Source organism: Hyaena hyaena, unplaced genomic scaffold, assembly GCF_003009895.1.
Source record: "Hyaena hyaena isolate Hyena2069 unplaced genomic scaffold, ASM300989v1 scaffold_2328, whole genome shotgun sequence".
Taxonomy (NCBI): domain Eukaryota; kingdom Metazoa; phylum Chordata; class Mammalia; order Carnivora; family Hyaenidae; genus Hyaena; species Hyaena hyaena.
In genome coordinates this window covers 48,033-59,025 of record NW_024082962.1, presented here as the reverse complement: position 1 = coordinate 59,025, position 10,993 = coordinate 48,033, and the positions used below count along the sequence as shown (strand labels likewise).

Below are 10,993 nucleotides of genomic sequence, written 5' to 3'. Positions count from 1 at the left end.
TTCGAGCCCTGCATCAGGCTCTGTGCTGACCGCTCAGAGCCTGAAGCCTGCTTCGGATTCTGTGTTTCCCTCTCTCTCTCTGCCCCTCCTCCTCTCACGTTCTGTCTCTGTCTCTCAAAATGAAATAAACATTAAAAAAAAAAAGAGCATCCCTAGTGATTTTGATATAGGTAGTTTCCGGTCTGTCCTTTGGGGGAGCAAAACAAATTCTGCTAGAAAATGTTTAACTCTTGTTTGTCATGATGCCTATATCCCAGATGATGCTGTAAGTATAATTAGGGTGCCTCCAAATATACTTATGGTGCCTGTAAATGAGGGTGTCAGAGTTGCAGGTAGATGATTCCCCGAGCCTTATAACTGAGGAAAGCATCCAAATTCACGTCAGACACTTTTGTCCATAAAATAGAATTATTTAGAAAACTTTTAATGGTACATTTTATTTGCATGGTGCCATCAGAGACAAATCATATGGTAAGTGTTAAAAGAAATATGCCATTGAGGTTGAGTCATTTACTGGCTTGATTGCTCGCAGCCCTGAAGAACTGTGAGTATCCTTCCTGCCCTGATGGCTATGGCCCCCTGGGGCTGGCTGGGGTTCTTGGTGTCAACAGCCCTCTGGGTGCAGAGGCTTGGGTCCTGTTGCTTGACTCCCTGCCATGTGCTCTGTCCTACAGGCCGTCGGTGAGCCGCCCCTCTTCCTAGCAGCCTCCATCTTCTTCGCCATCCAGGATGCCATCCATGCAGCTCGAGCTGGGAACACGGATTATAAGATGAAGAAGCATTTCCGGCTAGACAGCCCTGCCACCCCAGAGAAGATCCGCAATGCCTGTGTGGACAAGTTCACCACGCTGGTATGAGGCCCTTGGATGCCCACTCAGTAGTGGGGGGGGGGGGTACAGAAGGAGAGTGGGGTGCTAGGTTCTCTTTCCGCTGGGCAGCCTTGGGTCCATGCTACCTTCATTATGTTGTTGAGGCACTCCCTTGAACTTGCTGGAAAACAGCAAAAATTGAAGTTTGTTAGCTGAGCTTCCTTAGAGGAAAGAGCTCCCTTTGGTGTACAGCTATCACTCACAGATTTAAGTTTTTTTTTCCTTGAAGATGAGGGTTATGGGTAAAAGTCCAGAAGAGCCTCGTCTTTTAGTGTCCATCACTGGCACTTTGGAGACCCTTCTTCGTGAAAGCCACTGTGTGAGTGCTGTGGAGACGGAGATGAAAAGGAGGGTTAGTGAATGAATTAGCTGCACCACGTTTGTTCTGTGATTGCCACGTGCCATGCTGATACTGGCACACATGGATGCCCATGAAAACTTTGCAGTCTTTTAGGAAACCAGCTAATTGTATTATGTGGTGACTGGTTACTCCCTTAGCGTATGTAGCAGCATGTAGCAGGAATTCTGTGGTCATTGGACCATGGGAAGTGTCTCTGTGATACCTGTAGTGGACAATGTCTGGCCAAAGAAGACCATGCAGGGACATTGCTTCCACTGTCACCTCTGAGCTGTGCCGAAGCAGGCTCAGCACACATAGGATTCCAACTGCCTTTGCAGCAGCAGGCTGTGTTGAGTTAGCAGGACTAGATTCTTCCTGATAACCCAAGTTGGACTTCCTCCTGGGTGTTTGATAGAAGATTTGATATGCCTTTTGGGTTTCGAGTGGAATGGGTATTCATGGACTGAAGATGTTCCAGGAATGGAGAAGTTACAGGAGAGCCTTCAGAGCAGGCAAATCTGTCTTTTCAGGCCTTAGCACCAAGGGTGAGGGAGACAGAGAGGTCCTGAGGGAGGCCATTCTCATCTGCCAGTAGCTTTAGCTATGGGGTAAGACAACCAGACCATGTGAGGAGCTTCTAGGCACGAGGATGCCCACAGCTCTGCAGCAACCTTTCCGCAGCCCAGAACCTTCTCACCATGGCCACGTACTGACAGTTGCCCACACCCCCTTCCCTGGGAGATGAGGTGCTGATGACTCCCAATAAGCTTACACAGGTGGCCAAGTTCTCTCCTTGAAGATAATCTGACGCAGAACTCATTGATTTAATGAGCCCCTCTGGGTCCTCAGACCTAAAGCAATTGTTGTGATCCAAGTCCCTTTGCTCTGTTACAACACACCACTGAGTTAAGTCCCTGCAGTGGGTTTGCATGAGTAACTGATTCTATGAATCAGTCATAATTCTAAGGACTGTATGTACCACGTGTGAAGGGGCCCCTTCTGTATTTGGTCGGTCCTGTCCCTTTGGAGCCTACTAGAGTGCCTCCCACATGGAGAGTGCTTAGCAAAAGTAAATGAATGACTAGGCAATTAGGGGGTCCTGTGCCAGGGGCCCTTCAAACCGCTGAGACTGAAGAGGGGTGTTTGGTCTTGGAATGGTGGCCGGCAGTGGTGGGAGGTGGCATGTGCATTGGAGTGGGCAACATGTCCTCTGCTATGGGAAGACCCCAGTGATGAGTTTTCTATTGTTGCTTCCTAGTGCATCACTGGCCCTGCAGAAAACTGCAAACCCTGGTCTGTGAGGGTCTGAAGAGACAGCCCCTGGAAGAGTCTGCTGATGCTATGCTGGATCATCCGTGGAGTGTGAAACATGTCTGCAGATCAGGTTCTATACATAACACGACAACATTGTGATTCATCAGGATGGTGTCTGGAGGAACGCGGATGCATTGGAAGATTCTGTGTTGTTTTCATGGGAAGATTTTGATCAAAAATATGATTTGTAAGCACAATGATAAGCATATTCAGAACTTTTAGGGCCATGTGGCTAATATGCAATTAGATTTTATGTCTGCTTTAATCATGTATGTATAATAGGTGTATGTGCTCTGTCCTATCACAGGACAGGCTGTATAAGCTCAGGTGCTGACAGTACCTTCCTTCAAAGAGGATGCCCCAAACCTCCAGAGGCTTCCAATCTCAATCAGAAAGGCTTTCCTTCAAACCAATGAACATCATATTATAACCACAGACACATAGTCAAATTTGCAATGGGACAGTGGGGCGAGATTCAAACCTCTAACCACCTTTGGGTCATTGAAGAGAATAAACAATGACACTAATTCAAGGTTGATCTAATCTTAGTAAGTGGCAGAAAGGAAATTTTTCTACACCATCAAAAGCCAACCAACCCAGTTATTGAGCACCTACAATGTGCTAGTTTTCTTTCTCTTCCTGTTTGTACAAAAAAAGAAATCAGATTTAAAAATCTTCATTTGAGGGGCTCCTAGTGGCTCAGTTGGTTAAGTATTCAATTCTTGATTTTGGCTGAGGTCATGATCTCACAGTTCCTGAGATCAAGCCCTATGTCAGGCTCTGTGCTGACAGTACACACATTGATTGGGATCCTCTCTCTCTGCATCTCCCGTGCAAGGATTCTCTCTCTTTCTCTCTCAAAATAAACTTTATAGAAAATTAAATATCTTCATTCAAAGCCAGAGTAATTTCCATTTAGAAATCAGGCTCCCAAAATCAAGGTCAGCCAGAAGAATCACAGTCAAGGAGCCTGGGTTCTCATTCCAGCAGTGACTCTATCTGTGTGACCTCAGTCTGTCACTTTTCTGTGCTTTATTTTACTGTAGAGTGAAAGAACTGAACTGGACTAATCTCCACTGCCTTCTCCTGCTCTGAAACTATAAATATATGACCTAAAAATTCCAGTTATATAAGGGATTTGCAGCTATCGGATGTGGCTCCAGCACAGTGATGTGATATCTGGGCTTAATGAACTCTCCTTATATTCTCCCAAGTTCCTGAGGTTGGTAAAGAGACAAGGAGAGGAGCAAACATCTCTCTAGTTGCTCCAACAGGTGATTTCATCGCTGTATGGTGCTGGGTGAAGATGTGACATTGTCATGTACCTTCACTGCTTCAAACACCCAACCTTCTCCCAGGTGGGCCCATGGCTGGGGCCAAGGAGGGAGAATAGTGTAAACCATGTAGTTGATCCCAGTGCTTATTGCCACTAATAAATGAAACAGTCAACTGGTTGGCATGTGAGAAATGCTTATGAATCATAATAATCTCACCAAATGCTAATATCTGTCATATCTTAGGCAGCCTTCATTTCTAGAGAGCACACTCACACATGTGCATGCACGCACACACACACTTCCTTACAAAATTCCTTTCCTCAGAATATTCTAGCTATGCCAGCCATGTTACAGCACAATTAAGAGTGAAGAACATTATACATTAAACTAATATTTACATGGAAATCCATGCAGGTTCATTTCGTTGACTATCTGGAGTGTTCTAGAACATTAGGATACTAGCCCAAGACTAAGAGGGGTCAGCTGTTATTAGTGAGGCTATAAGGGCTGAATAATGGCTGTGAATTCTCTCTGAGCTTGGGAACAGAGGCAAGGCAAAGTGGTTAAGAAAATCAAACAAGCAAGTCCTTTGTGCACTGTAAACCACTTATGCTGAGGTGTTGTCCTCAGACATCTGTCCTTGCCCCACTGTCCTAATCTGTAAACTGTCTGGAGTCTGGGAAGCAAGGGTGCTTGGTGTTCCTGGGATTGAGCAAGGGATGCAGCTGACAGTGCCTGCAGTATCCTATTGTGACCTGCAGAGGTCAGTGGAAGACTGGACATGACACCAAAGCCCCAGGGGCACCATCTGGGATTAGTTAGCAGGGAACTGACTGAGGATCTCAGAGTGGACCGAGTGTCTTCCGAGGTCCCTCCACGAGCTGGCCTTAAAGCTGACTTAGGGCTTCAGAATGGAAAAAACCTTCTCAAAAGAGCCTGTGGCAGTCTAGCTTTTGATGCTTTTGATGTGTGGCAGGTGGGGGGAAGGGGAAGGCAAGTCTTCTCTTCTGTGCATCTACAACTTGGCACATGCCACATTTTGTGCTTTACCTACAGGGTTTCCTTGAATCTTCCCAGGGGCCTTGAGAGGTATTCCCTGAATCTCTGAAGGAGAAGCCTCACCTGCAGCTACACAGAGGACTTTACAGTTGGGGGTGTTTAGTCCTGGAGAAACACTGCAGGCCGGACAGCCGGGCAGCCTGCTGTAGACTGGGAAGCCATCAGCCTGCGAGTGGAGTCGGGCTAAGCTGGCCCGCAGAGGCTGCCAGGACGCCCCTGAATGCTATCTATTCACCTGTAGGCGGTGTTGGGTTCTCATGTGGGCATGGCCAAGCTGCTGAACTGTTGTCCGAAGGCTGAGGGACGTCGTTCTACTCCAGAGGTGGGGTGGCTGGAAGGCCAGGATGGGGAGGACAGGATGGATGGAGATCACAGGAGGAACTCCGGGCAAAGGATGGGGACAGAAATAGTCCTAGCTCCTTGATTTATGACTGGGAACATCCCTGGGCCTTTGTTATTTTTATCTGCAGTTGAGAGGGGGCCTGGAAACCATTTGCTGCCTATTTTAGGTCCTGGGATAAGACTATTTGGAACATGCAGCTTCCTTGGCCCTCTGAGGCTTGACATCACCCTGTGGCTCCTGGGCCCCGGGGCCTGCCCTTTCATTTTGTCTCTATCCTGAATTGGAGGAGTACATGTTCCTAAGGCAGGAGACAGATCTTGTGACGATCTTGTGACCATCTTGTCACCTGGAACAAAGCAGCCCTTGGATGGACATGGAGCTATCAGCCTTTGCCCTTAAACTGGCCCAGCCTTGGTATGGAATGATTCCCCGACCAACTGAGCATCCTGGAGTGTGGGGACCATTGATTCAAGCTCTTTGTTTCCCACCTGAGAAACCTAAGCCCAGAGAGGGTAACCGACCTGAGTGATGTCCCTGGCCCTTTAGCCAGAAAAGCAGGCTTATGACAAGGGTGTCAGCTTCCTGGTCCAGACTCTTTAAATCGTACCTCTGCTCATCAGGTGAGCCTTCTCTTTTGCAGTTGGGTCAGATTGCCGGGGCATCTGATAGAAATCCAGTTATGCTGGTTGGGAAGAAGATATGGAAGGCTTGGGGCCCAAGACAAGTGCTGTGGCAAGGGGGCAGGAAGCTACAATGGGATTCTTTCTCAAGCCCCACTGACTGCAATACAACAGTAAGTGGGAAACATCCCCCTCATTCCAGAGTGAGATACTAAGTCACCTATGCAAGACTTGAAGAGGGGGTGTCTGGAAACTGGGCTACCTTTAGCTCATCACCTACTTCCAGGAAGTAAAGGGTTGAAATGGAATTTGAAAGATTGGAGAGAGAGGATTTCTCTGAAGATAGCAAGCTGTACATCCTCCCTGCCAAAGAGGAGAGAAGGGGGTGAGTGTGAGGGAGGGAGGGAGGGAGAGAGAGAGAGAGAGAGAATTACATGGGGGACTTTTCCTTAAACAGGCCATTGGAAGGGGAGATTCACGGGGACTACTCAAGGACCCAAACCATGACAGCTACTTGAGAAGCTGTAGTTGGGTGGGCCAGAAGCAGCAGAACAGCCACGGGAAGGGAGTGTCAGTGAGCCACACATTCTCCAGTGTTAAGGCAAGGATACCAGTGTGACCACCCTGGAAGTCACCCAGGAGGACTGCCTGGTCAGGCAATGTATCCCGACAGAGGATGGGATAATCTTTGTCCTGGGTTCAAAATGGCCCCAGGTGAGCTCTCTGCAGTGTGGCCCATGGGAAATATTCACACACCCTGGAGGGCCCACTGCCTTTCCCCGCTTCCCACCTAGGCTAGACCATGTACTGCCCTGGGGCAGTGGGGGGCTGCATGCCTGGGTCCACGCTGGGTTATGGAGGACTGAGCCTAACACATGCGGCCAGCCCCTCGGCTTCTCCCTCTTCTCTCTTGGGTGAGTCGCTGAGCTTCTCTGACCCCCCCCCCCCATTATCTCATACATGAAACTGGCACCTGCTCTGAGGCTGGGCTGTTGTGTGGAGTGAAGGGGAAGCAGGTGAGAAAGCACCTGGAGGGGTGCAGAGCTGTGTTTTCCGGGCCTCGACCTTTCCATTGAGGTGGCAGCCCGCTGGGGGAACACGAGTGAGCTTTCCAAAACACGGGTGCGAGGGGGGATGCAAGGAGTCAAACTCCTGACCATGACGAGGAATGGGGTGAGGGGAACCGGCAGCACGCAGTGGCTGTGGACTTAGGCCAAGTATTATATTAAGGTACAAATAATATGTCATTATATTGTGGCACAAATGACAAAAATAATTGATTAGCATGACTCAGCCTCTCACACAAATGTGATTTTCCTGGCGCAGTGGCCTAGGGAGAAGGCTGGCTCTCAGCTCCCCAGGACTCACTAAGTGCTGTGGATGAGAGTGAGGGAGGAGCACATCGGCACCTTGCAGGCTGTTATCAAAAGGCCACAAGGAGGGGTCACTTTTGTCACCTCTGCCCTTAGATCTTATCTGGTAATGACAAACCGACATGGCAATTTGCAAGGCACTTTACCTTTGATTAGTTAGTGGAACTCTTGAAGTAAACCTACAAGGTGTGTATTACAATGATACCCATTTTACAGCTGAGGAAGCACAGGCTCAGGGGAAGAAGGTGGTTGTGCGGCCAAGAGCACCAGCTGTGACAGTCACGGCTATGTTCCCATCGTGGGTCTCCCACGCAGCTGCTGTGTCATCTTCAGCAAATTGCTTACCTCTTTGCACACTTGTACTTTCCCATCTACTCTGGGGACAGCCTTCCTCCCCAGCCCTCACTCCCACCCTGTCCCCAGGGGCTGGGAGTGCCACCTCCCTCGGAGATGTGGCTGTGGCCCAGTCGGTGGTAATTGGTGGACTTGAGCTGATGCGGACACTGGCTTGCAGGGAGCTCAGCCCTCATTTCTTTAAATCTCACAGATTCTCTCCTTGCTCAGGACACATGCCCTGTGCTTCTTAATGGCCAGGCGCGGGGCTGAGCCCGGGCTTGTAGTGCAAAGAACATGGGCTGCAAATGATTCCTCTTCTCTTCTCGGGCAGCACCTGAGCTCTCTTCCCTTGGGCAAATTACCTTCTGAGCCTCAGTTTCCCCACCGAGAAAAAGAAGGTAGTAGAGACGGACTGTCAGTGTTTGTGCCACTCAACGAGACCACACTAGGGAAGCACCCAACATGGCAGTTGGCCCCACTGGGGGCTCCATCAACGTCAACCCCTTGCTGTGGCAAGATGTTCCCAGCCTCTGTACAAAGTGCTGTAAGTTTAGTGGCAACGTGTTCATGCTGTGCACTTGTACTAGACACCGTTGGAAATCCTCTTCACTGGGCTGTGACTTACCACTGCCTCCAGTGCTGGCTGCTGATGGCTCATATCTGCTGCCTGTTATCTGGAGAATGGCCCTCAGCTGAAGCAGAAGCTACCTCACCTGGGGGGGGGGGTCCCACCCCTTAGGTGGCCCTCAGCCCCTAGGGCAGCTCACAGGCTGTGGCTGACTGTCACCAGGCACAGACGCATGGACTCTTGCCGCAAGGTACGTCCACCTACCCTGGTCATGTGGTTCCTGTGCAGACTGTCTAAGGGGCAAGGCTGAAACGAGACACCTGTGGAGCCCGCATCTTCGCTTATAATCTTTCCCTGCCCAACTCGTTCTCTGTTCTCTGTCCTGCGAGCAGCTCTCCCTCCCCCCAAAATCACTGCATTCAATCTCTTCTAAGTCTTTGCTTCCTGCAAACCCACCCTATGAGCGGCCATAGGCTGTTTTCCACTTGCATCATTTAAAAACACACCATATTCTCGCAGCCATGCCTTCTGGGCGTTGTGTGGCTGGGGATCTGTAATCTCTCGCTATGTAATGAGTGGCTGGGAACTCCCAACTTACTGGGAGCTCAGAGTCAGTCTAATGAGATCAAGTGTGTGAGCTTGGTTGATCTTGACAGTACCTTGAATCTCTCCTAAGTCTCAATCGTTACCCAGGGCCAATTGCCCCCTTCTCACAAAAATGTCCCCTGGTAAAAGCATCATCGGCTTCCTCTGCTCTTCCATGGAATCCTCCTCTTTGCCAAAGACAGCAGGTGAGTCCCACACAAAAGTGACCAGAGCTGTCTGCTTTGTCACCGTTGGCTCCTCCTATGTTCACATCCACTGGGCTCTGAGAAGAGTCCATGCTGCTCACACGGTATACCTAAAGCAAAATGTGGACAACCCCAAGGGGCCTAGCCCAGTGGTCCTCACGTGGGGGTGATTTGTCCTTCAAGGGATATTTGGCAATGTCAGTACACCTCTTTTGTTGCCATAACTGGGGAGAGGGTGATGGCTTCTGGCATCTGGTGGATAGAGTCCAAGGATGCCACCACACACCCTTCAATGCACAGGGCAGCCCCCTGAACTGAAGAATTGTTTAGTGCTCCCTCTCCCCCACAACATGTCAACATTGCTGAGGTTAAGACCCCTGGTCCTTCCGACTACCTTGATGTCAGGGAGGTGACCAAGGACTCCAGAGGTGGCAATGGCAGAATTAAAACCCAACTTGTTCTTTCTACTGACCTCGCTGTCGTTCTCTTTCCCTCTCTTTTAATGTCTATTTATTTTTGAGACAGAGCAGGAGACAGAATGCAAGCAGGGGAGGTGCAGAGAGATGGAGAGAGAGAGTCCAAAGCAGGCTCCAGCTGTCAGCACAGAGCCCGACATGGGGCTCGAATTCGCAAACCATGAGATCATGACCTGAGCTGAAGTCAGACGCTTAACAACTGAGCCACTCAGGCGCTTCCGACCTTGCTGTCTCTTTATGCTAAGTTTTAGTCCCATGTAGCAAGTGTGTGACAACAATCTCCTTGCAGAATGGAAAACTCTTAATGCAAGAACAAACCAAGAAGTGTTTTTTTATTTTTTAAGAGGGGAGGGGCAGAGGGAGAGGATCTTTTTTTTTTTTAATTTTTTAATGTTTTATTTATTTCTGAGAGAGAGAGAGAGGAGACAATATGAATAGGTGAGAGTCAGAGAGAGAGGGAGACACAGAATCTGAAACAGGCTCCAAGCACTTAGCTAGCTGTCAGCACAAAGCCTGACGTGGGGCTTGAACCCACGAACTGCGGGATCATGACCTGATCTGAAGTCGGACGCTCAAACAACTGAGCCACCCAGGTGCCCCATGGAAGAGAATCTTAAGCAGGCTTCATGCCCAGTGCAGAGCCTGACGCGGGGCTCAATCCCATGACTGTGAGATCATGACCTGAGCTGAAATCAAGAGTCAGACTCCTACCCGACTGAGCCACCCAGGTGCCTCAAGAAGTTCTTATTTCTGAACAGACACTTGAAAGATATCCACTAAGCATCAGAAATTACCCTCCATGCAATATATTACATGAATTATGAAGATGTCCAATTTTAATATTTGCTTCTAGTCCTTTATGCAGACCCACAGAATTATTTACTTTGTACTACAGTTTCTTAACAACACTTCTATATATTGACCCTATTATACCCAGAAGGGGAGTGTCTGATCTATTAATCAAGTTTCAAGTGTTATATTTTATAACCAGGTACATTGTGAATTTGTTTGCTTCCCTATTCAGGGTCTATTTTTTCCTTTGAGAACTTTTTTCTTAAAAAAAGTTAATTATAGCATATATCAACTATAAGTAACATGGAGAAAAGTCAAAGACACAGAGATACTTCCCACCCAGTTCTAAAAATGTTTGTTTTCCATGTTTAAAAATTAATGCTGGAAGTATAGTGAACCCTCAGGCCTTCCTTTTTGCCTTGACGTAATCAGTATACTAAGGCTGGTGTCTATCTGCTCCACTCATAGTTCTATATTTTTACTATATATATATATATATATATTTTACTACACACACACAAAAATACACATGTATATATCCATAGGTAATGCACAGTATTTGTGCATGAGTGTGTTTTAAAATTCATACCCATCCACCAATAGAATAGCTAACATTTAAAAGATGACAAACTCATGGGGCACCCCTGGGTGGCTCAGTCCGTTAAGCATCCGACTTCGGCTCAGGTTGCGATCTGATGGTTGGTGAGTTCAAGCCCTGCATCAGACTCTGTGCTGACAGCTTGGAACCTTGAGCCTGCTTCAGATTCTGTGTCTCACCCTCTGACTGCCCCTCCCCTGCTCATGCTTTGTCTCTCTTTCTATCTCTCTGTCTCTT

The 10,993-nt window shown here is 48.4% G+C and overlaps 1 protein-coding gene across 1 annotated transcript; it reads left to right on the top strand.

The window, feature by feature from the left end:
- The first annotated feature begins 122 nt into the window (after nt 1-122).
- On the top strand, nt 123-3,198 carry LOC120227437 (xanthine dehydrogenase/oxidase-like). Its single transcript, XM_039225548.1, has 2 exons — nt 123-851; nt 2,468-3,198. The coding sequence occupies exons 1-2, from the start codon at nt 657-659 to the stop codon at nt 2,516-2,518; spliced, it is 246 nt and encodes an 81-aa protein (XP_039081479.1). The 5' UTR covers nt 123-656; the 3' UTR covers nt 2,519-3,198.
- Nucleotides 3,199-10,993: the final 7,795 nt, after the last annotated feature.